The 26764-nt window shown below is 35.2% G+C and overlaps 2 protein-coding genes across 3 annotated transcripts in view; both read left to right on the top strand.

Annotated features, from left to right (window-relative positions):
• Positions 1-2661, top strand: part of LOC138355420 (uncharacterized) — a 48529-nt gene extending 45868 nt beyond the window's left edge. Inside the window, exon 3 of the mRNA XM_069310312.1 lies at positions 2296-2661. Within this exon, the coding sequence (XP_069166413.1) occupies positions 2296-2661 (366 nt within the window). The remainder of the gene's footprint in view (positions 1-2295) is intronic.
• Positions 1-26764, top strand: part of LOC138355470 (uncharacterized) — a 550270-nt gene that overhangs the window by 483110 nt on the left and 40396 nt on the right. For both annotated transcript variants that reach the window (XM_069310584.1, XM_069310583.1), the window contains one exon: positions 10358-10427. In XM_069310584.1, coding sequence (XP_069166685.1) covers positions 10367-10427 — 61 coding nt within the window. In that variant the 5' untranslated portion in view covers positions 10358-10366. The remainder of the gene's footprint in view (positions 1-10357; positions 10428-26764) is intronic.

Genomic DNA, 26764 nt, shown 5'->3' with positions numbered 1-26764 from the left:
TATTATGCACCCCATACCCATTCCGTGGGCGGTGGTGTAAAGGATTACAGATTTATTCAACTTGTTGGCCATTTTGTCAGATATTTAATTTATTAATCAAAGAGTAAGTATTTAGATATGAACAACATACAATGCTTTTTTTTCATATACAGAATTTTTTTTCATTATTTTCTAAATTCATAAACTTACACACTTAAAAATAGGGGAGATTGACTGTGTTTATCGTCTATTTTGAGCATAAAAGATGGGACTAATTTCTTGAATTAAAAGAATATGTCCAGATTTATATTTTTGGGCTATTATCAGAACACACATTAACCACATGTTGGAACCATGTAGCATTTATTTTGTGGAACAACAACATGTATATGAACTACTTCCATTTGACTAGCTAAGAAAGATTTTCTGTGACTTGAAAATAGGGAATTTTTACCCAATATTTTTATTCATTAAACTTCCAGTTCGCAACTAAGTTGACTAAGATGTTATGTTTACTAATCGTTTACTAACGATAGAAATATGATTGGTCTCTTCTTGTCCCTGTCATATTCGATTCGAAAAAATTGTGTTAATGACTTTATTTCATTTTCAATAATGAATTCTATTGTCAACATTTGGGATTGCAAATGTCTTCCCAAATGAAGAAAACAAAAAATATATAAAGAAGATTCTGTCTAGACACACACACAAACACACACACATACACACACACACACACACACACACACACACACACACACACACTTACACAAACACACACACACACACACACACACACACACACACACACACACACACACTTACACAAACACACACACACACACACACACACACACACACACACACACACACACACACACACACACACACACACACACACACACACACACACACACACACACACACACACACACACACACACACACACACACACACACACACACACACACACACACACACACACACACACACACACACACAGGAAATATTTTCCATGAATAACAATAGAACAAGAGGGCACAGCTGAAACCTTAAGACTCAGATGTGTCATAGACATATTAGAAAGTTTTCTTTTATCATAAGGGTAGTGAGTAGATGGAATTATCCAAAAGAGCAAACTGGAGAGGCTAACTCCATTTATAACATTAAAATCAATTATGATAAGGAAAATAGGCCAGGAATCATTGCATTAGACAACCAACAGCTAGAAAATCGGGATCCAAGAGTCACATCTCGATCCTGCAGGCACAAATACCTGAATACACACACAAGGATCATTTTCAAATATTCAATACAATTTAGAAATCAGCAAAATTTCACTGGCTTCAATAACTTAACCATCCATCGAAATTTTCCCTTCATGCCTCTATTCCACCTCTCCTCCATTCCTGCTTCCACCCATCCCATTCTACTGTCCCATTTATCCTCATGCCTCTCTGTCATGCTGATCATTCTCTTTGTTGACCAGCAAAATTCGACATTCCCTCGCCGAGTCCATTAAAATAAACGATCACCATTAGTCCGGGTCAGTTTCTGCCTTTTCTATACAGCGCTCGGAAGACCAAGTCGGGCGAATATGTGTACCATAAATCAAGGGTATATCGCTGGCCAGGTATGCTTTATATATCAAGGTTATATAGCTGGGCAGGTATGCTTTATATATCAAGATTATATAGCTGGGCAGGTATGCTATATATATCAAGGTTATATAGCTGGGCAGGTGTGCTTTATATATCAAGGTTATATAGCTGGGCAGGTATGCTTTATATATCAAGATTATATAGCTGGGCAGGTATGCTATATAAATCAAGGTTATATAGCTGGCCAGGTATGCTTTATATATCAAGGTTATATAGCTGGGCAGGTATGCTTTATATATCAAGGTTATATAGCTGGGCAGGTATGCTATATACCAAGATTATATGTAGGTGTTTCATTTACCCTTATTATTTCTAATTATTCTCATTCACACCTTAGCCATGTGACAGCCAATTCAACTTGTCAGAATTAGCAGGTTCAGATGTATCAAGATTAAGATAGGAGACATCTTATAGGATTATAATAGGAAGGAAGGATTATAATTATAGGGAGATAATAGGATTATCTTCCCCCTTTTGCAGTCCTCCTGTATACTTGTAGAATAATTCAGAATTGACTGTATGCTAAATACAGCATCCACCAAGCATGCTGTGGAGTTGAACACTTCTCTCTATATACAGTTTTGAGTGTCACACATTTACATATGGGGTGGAATCTTAGAAAATATGTCACTTTCACATAACTGTCCTGTTAAAGGTAATGGTGAATGTCGTACTTCACCATGATATCATGTACGGAAGTGACATCATGTATGGAAGTGACATCATGTATGGAAGTGACATGTATGGAAGTGACATCATGTATGGAAGTGACATCATGTATGGAAGTGACATCATGTATGGAAGTGACATCATGTATGGAAGTGACATCATGTATGGAAGTGAGAAATGTAGCCTTTATTGGTTTACACAGGAGGGTACAGGAGCAGGCGACTGGTGGCTCCTGTTAACAGGCTCAGAGCTTTACCTACACATAGCTCATGGTAAACCTGACCCACTAGTTTTCCCTAGAATACGACTCGCCAGTCGTTTTACAACCAGATATCTAATCACTGCTGGGTGAACAGAGGCGTATAAACAAGGATTGGCGCCTAATCAGTCCTCACGGGCAAAGATATGAACCAGGGCCCTCATAAGCAATTGATTGTTTAGTAAATTTTCTCATCAACCCCTTGGTCAACGTTTCATATATATATATATATATATATATATATATATATATATATATATATATATATATATATATATATATATATATATATATATATATATGTTGTTGCATATGACCGAAAGGGTAAGATTAATGATTAATTATTCTAACACGAATCTTCTCAATATTTCTTATGTTGAGAAGATTCGTGTAGAATATTTCTTATGTTGAGAAATATTGAGAAGATTCGTGTTAGAATCATTAATCTTACTGATTAAGTAAGATTACATTAATCTTACTCTTCCTGTCATATTCAACAACATATATTTACAAGAAAGATTGCTACCAAAATATACTAATATATATATATATATATATATATATATATATATATATATATATATATATATATATATATATATATATATATATATATATATATATATAAATAATGCATAATAAGTACTTTGAAAAATATGAAGAAAAGTTAACACAATCTCATAAATTTGACACCATTTCGGGTTCTATTAATTCGTTCCGAAGTCTGAATATTAGAACATCATTTAAATGATCTCTTATTAAATGACATGAACAATTAAGCTTCCCGGAAATGCAAATCAGTATGAGTTTTAATACGACAGAATATTACTGGTGTTCATGAACGTGACTTAAGGTAGGTGGAAGTACTCTGTAAGGACAAGTAATTTGGCTTGGAGTGGTAGTTAGGGTGGAGTAGTTTGGTAGGGTAGTTTACTAAGGTAGAATAGTGTTGTAGAATGATGTGGTTTACACCAGTGACATAGGTGATTGTACACTATTTAAGGAGTACATAGTGTACCTATGTGCATTGTATACACTATACACTATGTGCATAGTGTACCGAGTACACTATATAAGGAGTCAATAAAAATTGTAGGCATCCATCATGTGTACTGACTGAGGTGTCAGTACACATGTTTTATGTATGTGTGTGTGTGTGTGTATATAAACTCACATAATTGTACTTGCGGGGGATTAGCTTTGGTTGTTTAGACCCGCCTCTCAACTATCAATCAACTGGTGTATAGGTTCTTGAGCCTATTGGACTCTATCATATCTATATATGAAACTGTGTATGGAGTCAGCCTCCACCACATCACTGCCTAATGCATGCCATTGGTTAACTACTCTGACACTGAAAACAAAATCTTTCAAATTACTTAAATGAAAGTACCCAAATGAAATAAGGTTCATTTGGGTACTCAGTTTTCATCTGTGTCTCCTTGTGCGTGTACCACCCGTGTTAAACAATGTCTTTATCTACCCAATATATTCCCCTGAAAATGTTGTATGAAGTAATCATGTCTCCCCTATCTCTACTGTCTTCAGCGACGGGAAGTTCAATTCATGTAGTCTGTCCTCGTAACTCATGCCTCATAGTTCTGGGACTAGTCTGCTGGCATACCTTTGAAATTTCCCTAATTTTAGCTTGTGTTTGGTTAGATATGGACTTCTCGCTGGAGCTGCATACTCCAGGATAGCATATGTGGTATAAGGTATATATAGATATATGTGGTATATCTAGTATATGTAGTTTGTAAGGTTCTAAATTATTTCTAGCAGAAATTTCTGAAAGTAGTTATCATATTAGCCAAGGGACAGGTCCGGTGTGATATCAACCCCTGGATCCTTCTCTCTCAATGAAATCCTTTCATGAGGATTTCATCTCCCATTTGGTACCTGGTGTCCGCCCTCCTGGTCCCACCACCTAGTTTCATTACCTTACATTTACTTGGGTTCAATTCTAACAGCCATTTCTTAAATAGCTCTTTCAGTTTGTCCAGGTCGTTTAGTAGACTCTTGCTGTCCTCTGTAGAAATCATCTTCATGATTTTAGCATCAGCATGCAATAGAGATAACCAGATATCAACCAGATATCTAATCCAGATATCAACCAGATATCCATGAACCCCGTTCATGGCCTGGTGGCTCTTGTAGGTGGATGTAGGGACCTCCACATGGCTTTGTGGCTCTTGTAGGTGGATGAAAGGATACCTTCATTACTTTATGAAAGTGCTTCTGTATCCTTGCTTAACTTTTCATATGGATTTGTATGACATCCAAATGATCATATATGGCTCCTCTGATGGGTTTGTGTGGCTTCCACATGATATATGGGTTATCTGTTTGTGTGTGTGTGTATATATATGTATGTGTGTGTGTGTGTGTGTGTGTGTGGCTTTCATAGAACCATAAGTGGCTAATCATCTGGATTTGTGTGGCTTATATTCTGGGTTTATATATGTCTTTCACAGGACCATGTGTGTGTGTGTGTGTGTGTGTGTGTGTGTGTGTGTGTGTGTGTGTGTGTGTGTGTGTGTGTGTGTGTGTGTGTGTGTGTGTATGTGTGTGTGTGTGTGTGTGTGTGTGTGTGTGTGTGTGTGTGTGTGTATGTGTGTGTGTGCGTGTGTGTGTGTGTGTGTGTGTGTGTGTGGTTTCATCTTACACTCCCATGAGTGATCTTCCTGGAGTTTATATACACATGGTAATGCCCATTGGGGTGTGAAGACAGCAGCTAACGTCAAATGTAAAGTGATTTTTACCTACCTAGGTAGGTAGGTACCTACCTACCTACCTACCTAGAAGAGCACGGATCTTGGTGACCCCGCTAAACCTATGAAAAATGACGCTTATTTGTCCCAGCCTCATTATTTCCATCCTTATATTTATAACTTGAAGTTTGACGTTTGACGTTTATGCTTGACGTATGGCGTTTGGGACGAGAGCGTTAAAATCGCGGTGCATTTAGAACAGGTTCTGCGATGCTTAACCTGTTTGGTTAGCAGTGGTTCTGTGGGCCGTGGGAAGTGGGATTGGGGGGGGGGGGTTGAGGGGTCAGTGTGTGTGTGTGTGTGTGTGTGTGTGTGTGTGTGTGTGTGTAAACCCACTTATAGTCTACCTTTGAAAATGTTCTAATATATATATATATATATATATATATATATATATATATATATATATATATATATATATATATATATATATATATATATATATATATATATATATATGCAGTCATCTGTAATAAGACATTTCCTACGTACTTCAATTAGCTCTAAACATACTTGCTTGCTATCTTGTATTTAATTCTCAAATTGATATCCTTAACGCTGTATTTTGGGGTAAATACCTTCCCAACTGGTTTACAGGAAGGATATTGGTACATAAATTTCTACTGATATCTTGCTGTGTCTGTGTCTTCGTTCATAATGATAACATTCATCTTCAAGATCAATAACCAAGTTTGCTGTTTGATACAGTCTTGAAAGACGTCAAAAGATGAACAAAACACTGCTATTTAAAGATGTTGAAACCTGAACATTCTGGTCTTAATACATTAATAACATCAGTGAAAAGCTGCTTTTGCCTCCTTTCCTCCCCCAAAAAAGGTTTCAATAACATGACAAAATATCCCAAATTTCCCCCAAAAAAGGTTTCAATAACATGACAAAATATCCCAAATTTCCCCCAAAAAAGGTTTCAATAACATGACAAAATATCCCAAATTAAACCCCTGAAATGAAATTCATGTCGTTTCGACTTGTTCTTGATCTTATAATCACCTGATTAATGTTCCTTGATGGTTCGAAATGTTGTAATTTGTATGACTATCTATCGCTAGCATATTTGGTTATATTTTGCTTTACTTATTTTGCAATTCAAACAAATTAGACAAGTGGAATAGGCAAGCTACGGTAGGGAGTGTGATCTGGCTAAATAATAGGCATCATTCATGCCAATTACTCATGAAGAAAATATTGTTTTCTTAATGCAAATTGGGACTCAACAAGTCTCATCTCCTTCATAACACTAGAAACGGTAAAGAGGCATCATCAATGTTGACCAGTGATGGTATAGAGTCATCAGATAGTAGTCTATATTGTACTTTCATTAGGCGCTTTCAAGTTACACATGCTCATTTCTATCCTAAGATATCATGCCGTCAATCAATTACTAAATTTGTGCATTTGTATAGTATGTTTTCTTGAAGTGGTATTGAGAAACTTTATATAAATTGGTATAAATTGCAAATTTATATAGGCCACACTTACATGATAATGCCCATTGTGTGACTCACCTAATGGGGACTCACCTAAGGGGGACTCACCTAAGGGTGTGTCCCCTGGATTACGATTCCAAAAACCAGAGTGGGTATAACAGGTTTACAATACCCGAAGGAGAGATGGGTTTGCAATACCCAAACTAAGGCTGGGCACTAAGTTTACAGTACCCAGAGAAGGGGGATAGTTCCTGACTTATCCCAAACCAGGGTTTTTGCTTAGTATACAAACTTCCGGAATAGTGTACCTCCAGGGTACTCTATCCTGGGATACACTACTCTAGGGTACACTACTCTACGCTATCCTGGTATCCATTACCCCTGCGGTAAATGAAGGGAGTAAGCATGAAAAATAATCCCCACTAATCCCCAATAATCCCAAATCTTACACACCTGATTTCCGTGGAAGACCTCTGTGGAATTCCTTGACAATATCCAAAGCAATGACGCATGACACATGACATATGACACATGTATCGTCTCCATAGTCAAGATTGTTAGTATAACTTTCTCATAACACTGATTATTTTTTACAATTATATATCATTATTATTTTATCCATCATTTGTGTAATTATCTCATTATTGGCATTATATTATTATTTTTATTATTATTTTTATTAGTAATAATAGTAGTACTATCACCAGAGTATTAGTAGTAAAAGATTTAGTGATAGTTGTTAAAATAACTGTAGTGGTAATTGTAATTGTTCAGGTATTAATGGTAATTTTTGATTAGTAGTAATCACTATAGTAGTAATAAAAGTTATAATATAATTTTTTTATCATTGTCAACATTATTAAGAACAGTTTAAGTGCTCTAAAAAAAAATCGATGTTTTGCAAAAAAATTCGTGAAAATATACAAAAATAATAATAAATATCTTTGTTCTAAATATCAAAGTAAAATATCTAAATAAAATATCTAAATATCTAAATAAAATGTTTTAAATATCTTGTTCTTTGTTCTGAATATCTAAATATCTTGTTTTGTTCTAAATATCTAAATATCTTGCTCTTTGTTCTAAATATCTAAATATCTAAATATCTTGTTATTTATTCTAAATATCTAAATCAAATGAATATCTTTGTTCTTTAGTCCTCTAGTAAGTGAAGCTTACTTATTGATTTTTATATTATACAAATAATAAATTATTAATAATACTAATAATAATAGTAATAAACACAATAATAATATTGTAATAATAATTATATATCTCATGTGTAATGACACTAAAAATTATGACTGAATAATTCTTGGTTTCTGATGTGTTCTGTTCTCATATACCATACTCATAAATCCTGAGATGTCACTAATACACCACTCATAAATCTTGAGACTTCACTAATACACCAGACTCATAAATCGTCACATGTCACTCATACACCTGACTTATAAATCATGAGACGTTTCTAATGCGAGTGTCACCCGACTCATAATTTTCGAGAAGCTTAAAACTTTAATGGTCTTTGACTTATCTGATGTAAAAATATATTTATTATATTTATCTATGACTAAATTGAGCTAATTACTGTGAGTACTTTGTTGTTTTCTTAATTTTTATTCTTTTGTCATCTTGTAATACTGAAATTATCACTTTGAGAGACTTCAAAGTTCACAATTGTTGGCTGAACTCATTTTTTAATCTTCAATATGAAGTCGAATTCAATTACATTTTTTTTACAGATCTAGAAAACCTCTTATATAATTCTTCTGACTTTCAAGATTAACATTCAGGTACTTTGCAAATCCTTGAACCTGTTTTACAGATTTACTGTGTAAATCCACTCTTCAGAAATTCTCACTTCACTGAAATCCTTCTTTATGATTTGATTATATTTCTCCTTGGAATCGCAACTCTTTATTTCTAAGCCTCTCCGCTCCCTTCAGACTTTCGCTCTGCTTAGTAAACCAGTTTTAAGACTTTACAGACTGATCTCTCCTCTTGTAACTCTTGTTCTTCACTGTGTGATACATACAGCACTGCATCGAGGTGTATTACCGCTATTGTGGAGATTTTATTTTCATGTTAAACTTCCTTGCTTTCTCCCACTTCTAAAAAAAAGTCTTACTTGTTTAGAAGGCTTTTAAGTCTTGTTCCCCCAGACTTAGACTCTTAGATCCTAATAAGAGTCTGGCAGGAATCATGCTAAGTCTCTTCGAATCATGCTCTAAATCTTCTGGGCTGAACTTAAGGTTGGCATTATAATATACTTCTGACGGATAGTATGAAGCACAAGACATATTCAGAGATAAGAAATGCAGACTCTAAATATGTTCATTAAGATAAGGAATACTCATTATAAGTTATTCATTATAAGATTATTATATAAGAGTTTAGGATACTCATCCCCTTTACATGTGGGTGGAGAATACTCACCATCTTATATATATGAGTGGACAATACTCAGTACTTTATATATGAGTGGAGTATTCAGTAGAGTATGATGAGGCATAGGCTTATAGTATAGTTCCAACAATGAGTACTCACCTATATAGGCCTATCTATATACTCACTATATAGGCCTATCCATGTGTGTTACGTCATGGCTGCCTCTCCTCCCTATCCTTCTCTCCAGCTCAACACATACCACCATGGACAGAACCCTGACTTAGAAGAAACAAAGGGATAATTAAGATAACTTTTCACTATCCTTAAAGCACTCTCGGGATAATTTATTTATACAACTAATGGAATAATTTATTTATGCACCATTAATGAATGCAATGGTGACGGTATATTCCCACAGCGTACAAATTACGGTGTTGCAAGGAGACGACAGATAGTCTAAGATAATAAATTTTGGGGTGAAATATATTATCTCGATAAACTTATTTGATTCGGGTGTTTTACTGAAATTAAAGTATATTTACTGAAATTATAACACACACATAGCACCTCTACCTCTATGCTATATGTGTGTGTTACACATATTACCAGAAAATATGTGTAAAATAAATCTAATAATAATTATTAATATTCGAATATACAGTTGAAATATCGATATATGAAATTTTGACAGACCAATGAATCTGCTTGAGAAAATGAGAGTCTCTTATGATATGATATTAATTGATATTTTTGGTAATTTAAATTGCCTCATCTTCTTAACAGTCGAGTCAACTACTTATCTAAACCAATTTAGTTTCTAAGCAAACATGCATATATGATGATTGGATTATATATTTTTAGTTATCATCTTCTTAACTTAGATTTTGATAATTCTCTGTCATATGAAGTCTCCTGGAAGCTGTTTGATAGCATCTTATCTAAGATGATCACAGAGAACTCTCTCTCTCATCTCCAAATATTATTTTTGAAGACAATCGACTTGAGAATGGTCCAGGACGGACTGAAACCTCGTCGTCCCTTCACTTTCTAGTGTGTGGTCTGGTCAACATACTTCAGCCACGTTATTGTGACTCATCGCCTGCATTATTTTTTAATTTATATTTACTGTGAAGCAGAGCATGTAGATGAATAAAATGATTTTATTTTTTCTCTTCGCAGAAACTCAAGATGAAGAGAAATCATTTTGGTCGCGTTTTTATCCTGACCGTAGTCTTGTCTGCATCAGCAAGTGAGTATAACATATATTTTATGTGTAAATGTTACTATAATCTGTTGTAAATGGTTATGAGTTAATTAATATCAGGTACACACATAGTCAGACCAAAGAGCCAGAGCTCAACCCCGCAAGCACAACTAGGTGAGTAAACACACACACACTTACACAAACCATCTATTTTGAGATTGAGAAAACATATAAGAGATATTATTCATTATATCATTACGTCAAAGATCTAATAAAAATTTTTAAATTAAATTTTGTTAAATATTTTATCAATCATCAGGATTACATAAAGGCAATTATATTCATATATTTAACAATTGTTGGTGAAAATTAACATATACTGTAAATCCATTGACAAGACTAAGCTCAAGGGTTAGCGATAATAAATAAAATTATGACGAGAATTGTAAGAAAGGTCTGAAACGCACCAAGACTACGTCTGAATTATTATATCTTCATTTATTTATCATCATTCTCATCAGCATCATCAATCATAAACTTTTGTTTCTTAGTGAGATTAAATAACGAAAGATAACGTATCAGTTACTTTACCAATTGATATATTTGCGTCTAAACTTTTATGAAGTAAGAGAAGAGATATCTAAATGAGCTCTGAAGACAATATCTAAATATATCAATTTAGTTCCTCACAACATATAAATTATGTGATATATTTGAACAAAATTTAGAGAAACATACCAGTGTTGGCATAGTATCATTTGCAATGATTTGTTTTAAACTATTTGAAGGCTAAATTTGAGGATAAGTACATCATCAGGAGATAGTGCTAAGCCAGTATAGGCCTATAATAGCATTTGAAAGGGATATAAGAACAAGGAGATGAGAGAGGAGGCAGGCAGGGATGGAGGGAATGGTGAAATAAACGGATTAACTATCGGAGAAGAACTATCGGCTGTTAATTGATTTTGTGGTTGTTCTCTAAGGTGTTAGAACTGATTGTGTCCTTGGGTGATAGAACTGATTGTGCTCCTCTGGAGGGTTATCAGTGATACACAATACTTTACTGACCAACCAGCAAGTATACTTTTGCCCTGAACATAATTCAGCACTTAAGTAAAGTCTCTGTGTATACACCAATAAGTAGTATACACCTTGATATGAATACATCCCTTTAAATGTTAGATATAAGTATATGAGTATATAATATATATATATATATATATATATATATATATATATATATATATATATATATATATATATATATATATATATATACATATATATATATATATATATATATATATATATATATATATATATATATATATATATATATATATATATATATATATATATATATATACATGTATACATATAAACAAACATATTTAAGTAATATTAAATTATCTTGAATAAATTTATGAGTGGAAATCATTAATTGAATTTTAATATAGACACTAGAATTTTGTTGCTTATCTTTCTAAAATACGAAGAGTATACCTAAAAGAGTATACCCCTATTATGAATATACCCTAAAGACACAGAGAATATTATACCTTGTAAGACTCTGAAATAAACATTTATAAACATAAATTCTAATTTCCTGTAAGAAATTACAGGAAATGTAAATTTACTAATCTTTATTCTACCGTTATTAATCTTTAGCTGAACTGTAGACATTATTTATTGATCTTGCTCACACGATTAATATGGGGGGGGGGTGATTACACTGCCACCTTGATCAATATTAGTTAAATGAAGTAACTATTAAAGCAGGTGATGGGATTTTGATTTATTCAATATATATATATATATATATATATATATATATATATATATATATATATATATATATATATATATATATATATATATATATATTGAATAAATATTGTATATTAGTATATTTAAATATTGTACCTAGTAGCCAGAATGCACTTTTCGGCCTACTATGCAAGGCCCGATTTGCCTAATAAGCCAAGTTTTCCTGAATTATTATATTTTCTCTATTTTTTTTCTTATGAAATGATAAAGCTACTCATTTCATTATGTATGAGGTAATTTTTTTTTCATTGGAGTTAAAATTAACGTAGATATATGACCGAACCTAACCAACCCTACCTAACCTAACCTAACCTATCTTCATAGGTTAGGTTCGGTTAGGCAGCCGAAAAAGTTAGGTTAGGTTAGGTTAGGTAGGTTAGGTAGTCGAAAAACAATTAATTCATGAAAACTTGGCTTATTAGGCAAATCGGGCCTTGCATAGTAGGCTGAGAAGTGAATTCTGGCTACTAGGTACGACATATATATATATATATATATATATATATATATATATATATATATATATATATATATATATATATATATATATATATATATATATATATATATATATATAAACAACAGATTATCAATAAATCGTCTTGCTCGCCATACTTCAAACTAATTTATTATTTTATCCCAAATAAATTCATTTCGTGCTGAATACAAGTGACTCCTGTAGTACTGTAGGAAACGACTGTATCCTACAGTCGTTTAAACGACTGAAACGACTGTTAAGTGTTTTAGATCGTAATTGACCACATTTAATTTATAAAGACATGTAATTTCATACTTTCACTTATTGGTAATATGTTTACATCAGAGAAAATATTGGATAGCGATATGAATATTATGTCTCTAGCCAGTAACTGGATGGGTGACCATGTAAACGCAGATTTATCCTTCTTAAAAGATTATCCGACAGGACATAGTATATGTTCTGCCTGTATATACCCTCATAATTTACATATAAATATGTGTGTATATCACGAAAATATACACGTGATTAACAATATGTACGTTCGTATTTTGTATGTATTGTATGTATGTATTTATGAATATATGTATACAAGGGTATATACATTATATACATGTAATAAGTGTATATAAGGGTATATTCAATATATACATATATTTATATGTGACAATGTCAGACCACGGAGGAAAATTGAAACAGGAATTTCCTTAAGTACTTTCGTATATTAATACATCTTCAGAAGGAGTGCCTTCTTGCTCCTACATCTTCAGACTCCTTCTGAAGATGTATTAATATACGAAAGTACTTAAGGAAATTCCTGTTTAAATTTTCCTCCGTGGTCTGACACTGTCACATATAAATATATGTATATATTGAATATACCCTTATATACACTTATTATATGTATATAATGTATATACTCTTGTATACATATATTCATAAATACATACAATACATACAAAATACGAACGTACATATACATAAATATACAAGCACGTATACACATAAGTAAACCATATGAAACTGCACAGGAAACTTGGCAACAAAAAAATAACATGTAAGTCTATCTGAGAATTTAAAAAAGAGAGAAAAAAATAGAAAGTTGCTAGTGTTACATCCTCTAGGGCCCTGTGAAGCCGCCCTGATGCAAGCTGACCAGGGATTGACAACGGGTAGAAACAGACCGAAACTTATATTTTTTGTATAAGTGGGTGAGTACGTATATGTGTGTGTGTGTGTGTGTGTGTGTGTGTGTGTGTGTGTGTCTGTGTGTGTGTCGGTGTGTGTCGGGGGGGGGGGGGGGAGGAACAGCAGCACCACACACCAAACTAGAGCTGGAGACACAGGAAAGTTAGTTTTGTTTTGGGTAGAGTAGGTTGACTTTTTTTTACAAAAGCCGAGGATTGGGGATTTCAGAGAACTAGATTTACTCTGACAAGGAAAGCACACCTTGTTTATCTATAAACACTATATCTTCCCCCCCTATATCTATATCTATATCTATCTATATCTTCCCCCCCCCCCCCTCCTGCCGGTGTTCTTGGAGGGGGGGGGGGGGAAGGTCGGTCGTGGTTTTTGAGTTCTGTAGTGAAGGTGGCTGCCCTTCACTCTGCTATCTCACCCCTGCTATCTCACTCTGCTATCTCTCACACACACACAAACTCGCAGCTTCCCACCGCTACGTCTCAATCTTTTATCGTATATTCTGAATTTCTCCCAGGCAGATATCAATAGAATATATGACATTATACAAATATGAGTAGATTGAGAATGCGGTATGATGAATTTAGAGATCTGATTTGTGGGATTAAGCCATCAGCAATTCAGTAAGGGGCTCTGAGATGAATTCCCCGACATAAATTATCTTTAATTAACCAATCAAGACGGTTATCAGGATCAAGACGTTAATAACCAATCAAGACGTTAACAGGATCCTAACTAACAAATGTAACAACGTATAGTTATTACATTGCAATACCGTTGTTAGCTGTGCTAACGCTATGTGTTTGCTGGGATGCTAGGACATATTGTTAGACGCGTTATCAGTTGCAGAATTACAACGTCTTATCCAAAGACAACAAATGGGTGCAACAGCTGAGTCTCAACATCTGAGTGTCAACAGCTGAGTATCAAGCGCAGCTGTCATTCACAGAAATCAAACACACACACACACACGTGTCACGCGCATATTGTCACGCGCAGGTGTAACACATACAACTACACCCTCATTGTTGTAACTTCATTCACACGTCAGCTGAGTTACGGGCAAAAGTTGAGTAATTTTCCCTCCATGTGGCCCAAAGCACTCAAGCCAAATGGTTATAATGACACTATATTCTGGATTATATCTATTTTTCGATATATATTAATGATGCAGTTCATCTATGGCGCTACATATATATATATATATATATATATATATATATATATATATATATATATATATATATATATATATATATATATTTATATATATATATATATATTTATATATATATATATATATATATATATATATATATATATATATATATATATATATATATAATGACAGTGTCAGACCACGAAGGAAGAATTGAAACAGGAATTTCCTTAAGTACTTTCGTATCTTAATACATCTTCAGAAGGAATATGTATGATTTACAAGTCAAGTATTGGACATATATATATAGGCAGGAGAGAGAGAGGTGAAGTTTGGTGAGGTACAATGAAAAATGGGAATTAGGTAGATACAAATTAGAGCCACATAAGAACTGCAGAAGGCCTATTGGCCCCTGCGATGCAGCTCCCATTTATTAATTAGTGTGTAATTAGTATTAATTACTCACTAATTAGCTCCCAGAATTAGTGAGACAAATGTGTATCAATGATCCTACTCAAAATGCCCCTTAATTGATCTATCAAAAATGGATCTAAGTTATATAAACCACTGTTAATGTTCAAATTACATTATTTTGTAATTTGTATTAAAGCAGATTAAATTGTATTCCTGTTATAAGTGATTTTTCAATTCGTTATCGAAGAAGCCATCTCCCAATCAATTTGGTGAGCATCTTCTGACAGATGAACAAACAAAGCATTAGACAATTGGCCATGTCTTACAGAGTATTTATGTTGCGAAATTCTACATTTAAAATCTTTAGATGTTTGCCCAACATAGAACCTATTACAGTCTTAAGACTGTAATAGGTTCTAGATTACAGTCTTAAGACTGTAATAGGTTCTAATTCAGACAGTCTCTATGTTTTATTTTATTTTTTTTTTGTCAGTTTCTTGTTTTATGTTGTCAGTCTCTTCTTTATTGTATTTAGTCAATTCTGTTGTTCACCATACTTATTTTTTCTCTTTTTTTCTCCATACTCTTTTTTTCTTCGTTTATTAAGCTTTATCAGTCATTTATCAAATTCTAAGACTTACTTTTCTCACATTTTAATTATTTTATCTTATTCCTTTGCTTTTTCCTTTCTACCAACATTAGATTAATGTTTTTTTTGTATTTTCCATCTTTTCTTTATATCACAATTATCTTTTTTTCACTGTCAATATCTTTCACTTATCTTAATATCAATATCTAAAACAATATCTAAAAAAGGTCAAAGTAAAGCTATTAAGTTTTACTTTGACTTTTTCTGTCCCATCTCCGTCAGCGGTCTCCTGCTGGCATCCAGTTTTAACTTTATTGCAGATATCTCCTCTACAGTACCAGCTTGTATCATGGTATTAATCTTCTTTGCACTTCCAGACTCTTTCAACTGGCAATTCAACTCCTACCAGTCTCCTCTCCACTACCAGTCCCCCCTATTCCCTACCAGTCTACTATCCACTACCAGCAGTCCACTCCATTTTGCCTTTTTTTATTTCATATTTGAGCCTTTTATTGTTTCACTTTTCTCATCACAACCGATTTCTAATCTCTCTTTGTTCTAAAAGTCCCTTTTCCCCCCATTTTGACTTAATTATCTACGTATTGAGACTCCGTAAACGTTTTCAAGTTCCATCTCTCACTTGCAGGTCTGTTTCTTAATTATGTTAGCCCAAGTTACTTGGAGTGGTCGGCACAGTACTTTCTTGCAGAGTCGGAGATCGATTTCCCGATGGTTCAAGTGCCTGGGGGCCGTTTCTTCACTATCTCCTTGTTCTTTTTCTTATTATTTAGGCCCTCTTTTCCATTTGTTTTCGTATCCTAGTTTCTTTTCTTCATATCCCAGCTCCTTGTCCCCATATCCCCGCTTCTTGTCCCCATATCCCAGCTTCTTGTCCTTATATTCCAGCTCCTTGTCCTCATATCCCAGCTCCTTGTCCTCATATCCAAGCTCCTTGTCCTCATATCCAAGCTCTTTGTCCTCATATCCCAGCTCCTTGTCCTCATATCCAAGCTACTTGTCCTCATACCCCAGCTCCTTGTCCTCATATCCAAGCTCCTTGTCCTCATATCCAAGCTCTTTGTCCTCATATCCCAGCTCCTTGTCCTCATATCCCAGCTCCTTGTCCTCGTATCCCAGCTCCTTGTCCTCATATCCCAGCTCCTTGTCCTCATATCCCAGCTCCTTGTCCTCATATCCCAGCTCCTTGTCCTCATATCCCAGCTCCTTCTCCTCATATCCCAGCTCCTTGTCCTCATATCCCAGCTCGTTGTCCTCATATCCAAGCTCCTTGTCCTCACATCCAAGCACCTTGTCCTCACATCCAAGCTCCTTGTCCTCATATCCCAGCTCATGGTCTTCATATCTCAGCTCCTTATCCTCATATCCCAGCTCCTTGTCCTCATATCTCAGCTCCTTATCCTCATATCCCAGCTCCTTGTCCTCATATCCCAGCTCCTTGTCCTCATATCCCAGTTCGTTGTCCTCATATCCAAGCTCCTTGTCCTCATATCCCAGCTCCTTGTCCTCATATCCCAGCAACATATCCTCATATCCCTTCTAAGGGTTATATAACAATTCTGGATCAGCGCTTTCTGCCGAGTCTACTCACTCCTTCGTCATGTAGAAGCTCTATGTAAGTTCACCTGTTCCATATGTGATCCATATGTGTTTTCTGTCTGGCTTGGTTACTGCCTATTCAGTAATGTACTGCCAGGTTATGTAATGTAATTTTATGATAGGTATATATATACACCTATATCTATAATTCTGGATATATATTGTGGCTTTGCAAAGGAGCTCTAACAGAATTCAGAACTATATACTCAGTATATAGCTCTATATTATATACTTTGAGAGAAGTGTCTCGCTTCTCACTGTATATACACTGGGAGTATACTTTAGTCCTGGTCAATATGCTGGACTGAAGTATACTTGCTGATTGGTCAACAAGCAGCTGTGGTGGCCTTAGTAACCTTCTAGAGGTTGACAGGCCTTAAGTCCAACACTAAACCCCTAAAGTCTCGTGAATTTCATTCAAAGATAATGTTTTATTCATTGGTAAATTTACGAACTTCTTGAAGACTGTCTTGAATTTTAATGACGTCTGTTTAAGCACATCAAAGTCTTTCTACGTCACTTCTTAGTCTTTCTACGCCACTTCTTAGTCTTTCTACGTCACCTCTTAGTGTTAGTGTTGGTTAACTAACACTAGTTAAATTATTATTTAAACTATACCAGCCTGACTCTCTCTAGCCTGGTTGGCACAAGTCTTTTCTTTACCTATAAAGTCTGACATTGGAAAAGACATTATTGTTCATATCTAATAAAGTCTACGATGGTATTTTATTGAGTCCCGTGACTCATTATTTTGAATATTCAGAGGAAGACTTATCTTGAGATATAAAGATTAACATTTAGACTTAAATTAAATACTCAAACACAAAACGAAGCCTCTAAGTGATTTAGAAATTGATTTAGATCTTCATTAAACCTTCAGTATTGCTAAGCATCCACCAGTGCCCATATTACGAACTTTTCTCGTACTGATTGAGTACTTATTAAGTACTTATTAAGTAAGGTGAATATGTAGAGAAAGTACCTATCCAGTATGACTTTATGGCACTTGGAGGGATATATTAGGACAAGGAGTTGAGGTGTATAAGGACAAGGAGATGGGATAGGAGGACAAAGTGCTGGGATATGAGGACAAGGAGCTGGGATAAGAGGTTAAGGAGTTGAAATATGAGGGTTGAGTGATGGGACGATACCCAATCACTTAGAAAAAAAACATTGCAGTATAAAACTATGTTTGGAAATACCATCATAATCGTCTCTTTTGAGTTTTTTTCACACAGAGATGATATATTGCCTGATCGCTACTTCTAAAATCTGTGCCCCAGTTCTGTCACTCATTTTGGACTAAAGAATTATTCAAAGTCTCTTCGTAATTGGAAGAAAACTTACTGGCATGCATCATTTAATTGCTCCACAGTTGTCCCAGAGCAAACAGATATTCGTTCATTCCCAAGTAACGTCCCAATTTCTAAAACTTTTGAGGATTTTTTTTGTAAGGGATAATCTATAATTATTTATCCTGAAGTGTTCACGATCTTAAAAAATGACACGAAACTCAATTTCGTTCTGATGCTTTTCCAGTTTGTACACGTGTGTGTTAGTTCATCTGAAGGATCATCAATTGTCTATATCTAAGCCAGTCAAGTATGTTTATTGAGATAAGCAATAAATACATCTCAAAGGGATAGAGTAGCTTAGGCTATTTCTAGTCTAGCCTCTGTAAATAGTTTGGTGTTGGGGGGGGTCTAAGGATTAGCAATTCGGCAAGGGGTCATTTGGGCAATCGTCAGTGTTTACTGACCAACCAGATGTCTAATCCTGAGTTAAATCAAGCTCACAGTGTATATATATCTTGTGGAATCTTGAGACACAGAGCACCAACACCTTGTAGAGTCTTGTGTCTATACCGACATCACTATTCTGTCACTTGTAAGAATGTTGTTTTTCAACATTCATTTCAACATTACAATTGTTGCAATACTTGGTTTCTTGCTTTTGAAGCAAGAAATTAGTTTTTTCTTGCTGACCTGTCATCTTAGCAGAAATAATAAATTATTTTTCTTCAAAATCTTAGTTGTTTGCGACACACCTGTGTGTGTGTGTACTGCACAGTTGTCTACGAAAATTGCCTGTGTTGCACAGTTGTCTATAACTATTGCCTGTATTGCGCACACGTGTCTAAGACGCCTGCATGTGTTCCACAGTTCGTTGTGACTATTGCGGGTATTGCACAGTTGTCTATGACTCCTGCAGATATTGCACAGGTCTCCTGCACTCCTGCAGAGTCATAGAGACCTGACAGGTGTTTAGAGTCATAGAGACCTGACAGGTGTTTAGAGTCATAGAGACCTGACAGGTGTTTAGAGTCATAGAGACCTCAGTCACTAAGCACAGGTGTTTATATCCTTATTATCGTGCGCAGTGCGTGTTATCCCCGAGAAGCTGATAGCAAATTGAACTCTTTATCCTCAACATTCCCAGGTATCTATAATCTGTCGCTTGTAAGTTAATAGTGAATTTATCGTTTAATTATGTCTAATATTGTGCACACGGGACACCATCTTGCCTAAAAACAATCTAAAATTAATAGACAGTTTCGTCTATAAATTCTCCTCTCTATGTTACTTGAAGATCTGTCTTATTCAGTCAAGGAAAGCAGTGACGATTTTGTTGAAAGGTTTTAAAATGTTGCTTATACTTGCACATGCAGTAGATGTTTACTGTGATGCTTGCTATTGGAACCTGATTGATTGCTATTGGAACTTGCTATTGGAACCTGATTACACTGTAACCTTGGTGATGGTAGATTTATGTCTCGCTTTCACACTAAACACAACTTTCTCCGGACCCTCATTTGCAATATTTATAATACACTTACACACTGCTAGAGATAATTTGTTGTGAGCCCTGTGTAACATTTCTGTAGCACACTAGAGGTATTTTGCTCTAGGATTTTCCTGTTGGTGAATCACTTTCCTATCTCGTCACTTTCACCGCATTTTCTTCCTGTTCACTGTTTTTTTGCCTAATTGTCTGGCATTTTCCTTTATTATATTTTCGTCTCACTCTCCTGTTCCTCATTCTTATTCCTCCCCTCTCTCTCTCTCATTCTCTCTCTCATTGATATTCCAACTTGGGCTCCTTCCTTCATTCATTCATTCCTTACTTCATTCCTTACTTCCTTCATTCATTCCTTCCTTCCATCTTACCATCACCGTCTCACTATCTTTACTAAGATTTGCACCTTGTCACTAATCGTGATATTTGCTTCCCTCTGCAGACCATTTCTAATCCATCTTTCCTCTCTTCCTCATTCTTTCATGTCTTCTATTTATCGTCCATTTCTCTCTCTCTCTCTCTCTCTCTCTCTCTCTTCTTTCTCTACTATTCACCACCCTTCTTCTCCCCTCTCCCACGCTCTCTCCCTCTCCCTCTCTTTCCCCTCTTTCTTCACTCCTCGACAATGTCTCTACTTCGTTTTTTTTTTCAAGCCTTATGGGTTTTCTCCTCGCATCTTCTCCCGCACGCTATTTCTCTTCTCTTGCTCTATCTCTTCTTTTGAAGAGATAAAGATCTTTCTTCTCTTTCTCCAGGTATATATATATGTTATCTTTTTGGCTCTTAATCTTCTTCCGCGGCTTCTACTATCTCTTCTTTTTTTCGTCTTACTTTCTATATTCTCTTGTTCTTCCTCTTCGTCTTCAATTTTTATCTTAACAACCTTTCTAATCTCTCTCTCTTATTATTCATCATCCTCTTCAGCTATTTTCTCTTCTTTCGCTTCTTCTCTTCTACTATCTAATCTTATTTCTCCCTCACCTTCGTCATCTCCTTGTTCGTCTCTTCCTCATCCTACCTTGAGGTGCTTCCGGGGCTTAGCGTCCCCGCGGCCCGGTCGTCGACCAGGCCTCCTGGCCTCTATCCAGCTTAAGAATTTGGAGAAATGTTCACATTGAGAAATAAAAGCAGGAATTACACTATCAAAACAATTAATAACTCAGAATATAAGTTTGTAAGAATTAACATAACTTCTAATAAGACTTAACATAACTTCTAATAAGACTTAACATAATTTTTAATAAGAATTAACATAACTTCTAATAAGACTTAACATAACTTCTAATAAGACTTAACATAATTTTTAATAAGAATTAACATAGACTTTTCAAATTAATTTAGTTTTCTTTCTCCCAATAAATTGACCAAATATTTGTTTTGTGTGTTTTCGTGTGTTAAAATATTGCTTATTGTTATATATTATAGTCTTATACGGTTCTTATAGTGTTTATTTAACACTTTATTAAGCTTTATATTACCTGGGTTGAAGCCCAGTTCGATGCCCACTCTACAAGGATAGCGATGTACTTATCGCTATCGTGGATAAAGTTAGAGACACAAAGGTTTAGTATGTGTAGTCCAGTCAGTCGGTGAAGCAGCATGCTGGGACCCTTCAAAAAGTGTAAAAAGTGTGTGTAGAATCACACACACACACACACATACATACACACTCACACACACAAATACGACCGGAGTCATTGCTGTAAACAACCGATGCTCGAAAGGCGGGATCCAAGAGTCAATGCTCGATCCTGCAGACACAAATAGATGAGTACACACACACACACACTCACACTCACACGCACGCACACACACACACACACACACACACACACACACACACACACACACACACACACACACACACACACACACACACACACTCACACACACACACACACACAAATCAAGGAACTAGAGAACTAGAGTAAAGGAACTAGAGAACTAAGAGCTAGAACACACACACACACACACACTCACACATACACATCCCCAGATAGACACACACACACATCCCCAGATAGACACACACACACACACCTGTCCTAAAGCACGGGCTGTCTCTTGTGCAGGTTTGCAAACACCTGTCATTCCAAGCGCGTGTCAGCGCTGGCCTGACATCTGCCGCCTATGCAGCTTTCGTCGACCAGTGACCCGAAGGCTTTGTCGTTCTTTGCAACTTTTCGGTTGGGTTACACCGAGCCTGTGCACCCAACCGGTCACTTGACAAACAACATATATATACAATTCAGAAAATATTTTTTTGGGGCGGAGGGAAATTGATTCATCTTCATCTTTTACTGTTATCTCTCTTGCAATATATCAGCCTCTATCTATCTATCTATTTATCTAATGTGTGTGCTATTGGATATGATAGAAATGGTGAGATCAACTAATCTACTATATATTCTCCCTGGAAACACAAACCGAAACTGTCTCTATTTTCAGCTTGTTACAACTTGTAATAAAGTTGTTACATCTTGGCTTAACGTGTTTATGACGTATTAGAACGTTGTTACAACTTGCTATATTGGTTGCTATAACTGGTTAGGAGGGGTTAAAACTTGTTCGAACGTTGTAGCAACGTCGTAGTTTAGGTGTGTGTTTGGCGGGAGCTGTTCTTCACTTGAGAAGGAAGTTGATAAAAATAATTCGATTTGTTTATTTTCAAATTTTATTCGGCATGATGCTAAAAAATATACATTTCCTTGACTCCTATAAACTTTGTTCTCTGTTCTTATGTTGCCTGGGGCAGTGTGTTCTGTTTGTTCTGTCTTGTTCTTGAGAACATACCAGGGTGTAAGCTGGCTATTAATAGTTGGATGAGAGTGTTTGGTATATAGTGCTTCGGCTATGTCTAGTCTTTTATAGTCGGTTTAGCTGTCGATTATTTCGGTATTGTTGGTTAGAAAGTCTCTGGTGATGATCTGGTTATATAAAGAAATTATAAGTTCTTTTGACCGAAGTTGTTTGTGCGTTCATAGGCGACGTGAAGGAGATGGCGTTGTCTTGTCTATGTACTGAGGCTTATCAACCTCTGGAAGGCTATTAAGGCCTATTAACCTTTGCAGAGTTATTAAGACCTTAAACGTCTGGAGGGTTATTAAGGCCTATCAACCTCTGGAGGGATATTAAGGCCTATCAACCTTTGCAGAGTTATTAAGGCCTATCAACCTCTGTAGGGTTATTAAGGCCTATCAACCTCTGGAGGGTTATTAAGGCCTATCAACCTCTGGAGGGTTATTAAGGCCTGCCAACCTCTGGAGGGATATTAAGGCCTATCAACCTTTGCAGAGTTATTAAGGCCTATCAACCTCTGTAGGGTTATTAAGGCCTATCAACCTCTGGAGGGTTATTAAGGCCTATCAACCTCTGGAGGGTTATTCAGGCCTATCAACCTCTGGGAGGCTATTAATGCCTATCAACCTCTGGAGGGATATAAAGACCTATCAACCTCTGTAGGGTTATTAAGGCCTATTAACCTCTGGAAGGCTATTAAGGGCTATCAACCTCTGGAGGGTTATTAAGGCCTATCAACCTCTGGAGGGTTATTCAGGCCTATCAACCTCTGGAAGGCTATTAATGCCTATCAACCTCTGGAGGGATATAAAGACCTATCAACCTCTGTAGGGTTAATAAGGCCTATCAACCTCTGGAAGGCTATTAAGGCCTATCAACCTCTGGAGGGTTATTAAGACCACAACAAGTGCTTAAACAACCCAACCATCAAGAACACCTCAGCCGTCAACCCTCCCCCAGAATCAAAACAAACTATCACAGTCTACATACACCCAGAAACTAGCTACATTCCTCGGTGTTGACATTGCAATGAATGACTACATACATATATATGTGCACATATACATGTATATGCATGTAGTCATATGTACTCCGTATGACATGCGACTTATAAACACGCTGTAGAAAATCATTACGTATATTAATCCTCAAAAAAATATTCTCGCGGATTTAGGTTCTTACGGCTCCTCCACTCACAGCGCAGTTTGCTAATCCTTATAAGTTGAGAGTGAAATTATTGCCTAATCGCTTTGGCAGTCTTTATTAATGGTTTGTTTGCGACTGCCATGTGTGTAGCGAGGCTGGTAGTAGCCTAGGTGTTTAAGCTTGTTAAGTTCGCTCTGGGCACTGTTAAGTTGGCTCTATTGACTGTTAAGTTGGGTCTATTGACTGTTAAGTTGGGTCTATTGACTGTTAAGTTGGCTCTATAAATTGCCCGTTCTCACGATTTGACCAACGTAAAATTTGAAGCGGTTTAACCTAGCCAGAGGCGTACGAAACTTTATATATACACTATTCCATGTATACATACACTATTCCATGTATGCATACATGGAATAGTGTATCAGTTTATACATACGTAACTAAATTCATCTTCTTAAGGAAAATCCGAACAGCTTTTGAGATTAAAATTCGTCCTAAATGCATGTGTTGTCTGTAAGGATATTCCTTACACACACACACACACACACACACACACACACACACACACACACACACACACACACACACACACACACACACACACACACACACATATATATATATATATATATATATATATATATATATATATATATATATTGGTATATTGAAACAGCATCGGAGCAAGTGCAGACCCATGTGGGATTCCCAGAATATTCATGTTATAACTGCATTTTATATATTAATATATTTTATACATTTTATATATTTTATATATAACATATGCAGTCTCTGTTTTCTTGAAATAGTTTTCCTGTTGATTTACTATATAATCTGGTTTTTAAATGTATATTTCATGGAGACTTATATTCAAAAAATCAAATTAAAGGCGATTTTCACAATCATTTGTTTCTGTATATAAATTTTCATCACACGTGGAGGAAACTTAACAGGTTTAATGTACTTAATTTGTTATTAACTGAAACCAAATTGTTTGATTGTTAAAAAAATTATTGTACTTCATTTAATTTAACCAAAGTTCTAGTAACTGTAATTGAAGTGAAATTCTCTCATTCCTTTCTAATATATTGTGATAAAATTCTTACTTGGTCATTTGTTTGACAGTTATAACCCTCTGGGAGAAATACTTTTAAAATATAACACAGAATGGCTAGCTAAGTTTCTCTGCACATTCCTTTACGTCTCAGGCGGATATTTTATTTGACGCAACTGTTATATATCTACAAATAATCGAATTGTTGCGTATTTGTAGTATATTTAGTTCTATGATTACAATATAATTTAATTCTATTAATGATTACAAATTCATTTCATTGTTCAATCTTTCTTAGAGATAATTACAATCTTTCACATATAGTAACTCACATATCAATACTTTTAGACTAATTTTAATTACGAAATTTACTTAAATTTGAACCTACTTTAAAAACGTGATACTTAAGGACTTACCTTTACTTAATATTCTGACCAAGTTACTACTTCAGGGTGGACCCTTAGATATAAAAATGCAGTGTTTCGTTTTATTGACGAACACGTTGTTTTATTAAATTTTATTGCTTATGTTAAGTAAATAAATTAATATATATTGGCTTAAAGCAGTTAAATTAATTTATTGGCTAAAATTTATTTGCCCTATCTAATTTAAGCCAATAAATAAATGTATTGGCTTAAAATAGTTAAATTAATATTATTGGCTAAAATTTATTTGCTTTATCTAATATAAATTAAATAAATTTGTAATAATGCATAATAGAGTAATGAATAATGATGATTAATGTAATTATTACTCTCATGCAATAAATAATGCATGAGAGTAATATTGTTAGTTACATTCTAAGATAATTTCTAAGCAACATTCCTCTTCGTCACTTTTCGTAACTGCTTCATTAAGTAATTAACGCCTTTAGTGATAGATTTTGTTTGCATAGTGTGATAGATGGTAGTGAATCTTACCTTTTCGAGGCGTTCTGTAATAGAAGTTTTCAAAAGGGTTTCAAAGACTGCAGAATTATCCAAAACAACTTAGTAACTATCTTTTACAAATATAGATATTTTGATTTGACTTTAAAATGTGGCAGATTAAGTGCAAATAACTTTGATATTTATGATAAATTCTGCCTTAGACAAGTTAATAATCTTGTGATTCTGCCTCACAGAACCTGTCTATCTATTCTGTCTATTACACAGACAGTAATATGCAGGGAAGCTGGGCAACTCATCTCTTGAGAGAGCATCATAGATGTGTCCCAGATGGCCATTTCCGAGACCCGACAGACCTCTCAGAGGCCCCGACAAACCTCTCAGAGACCCCACAGACCTCTCAAAGACCCGATAGA

Source organism: Procambarus clarkii, chromosome 67 (assembly GCF_040958095.1).
Source record: "Procambarus clarkii isolate CNS0578487 chromosome 67, FALCON_Pclarkii_2.0, whole genome shotgun sequence".
Lineage (NCBI taxonomy): Eukaryota > Metazoa > Arthropoda > Malacostraca > Decapoda > Cambaridae > Procambarus > Procambarus clarkii.
The sequence above is the reverse complement of the archived record's forward strand: the minus strand, read 5'-3'. Positions and strand labels throughout refer to the sequence as shown.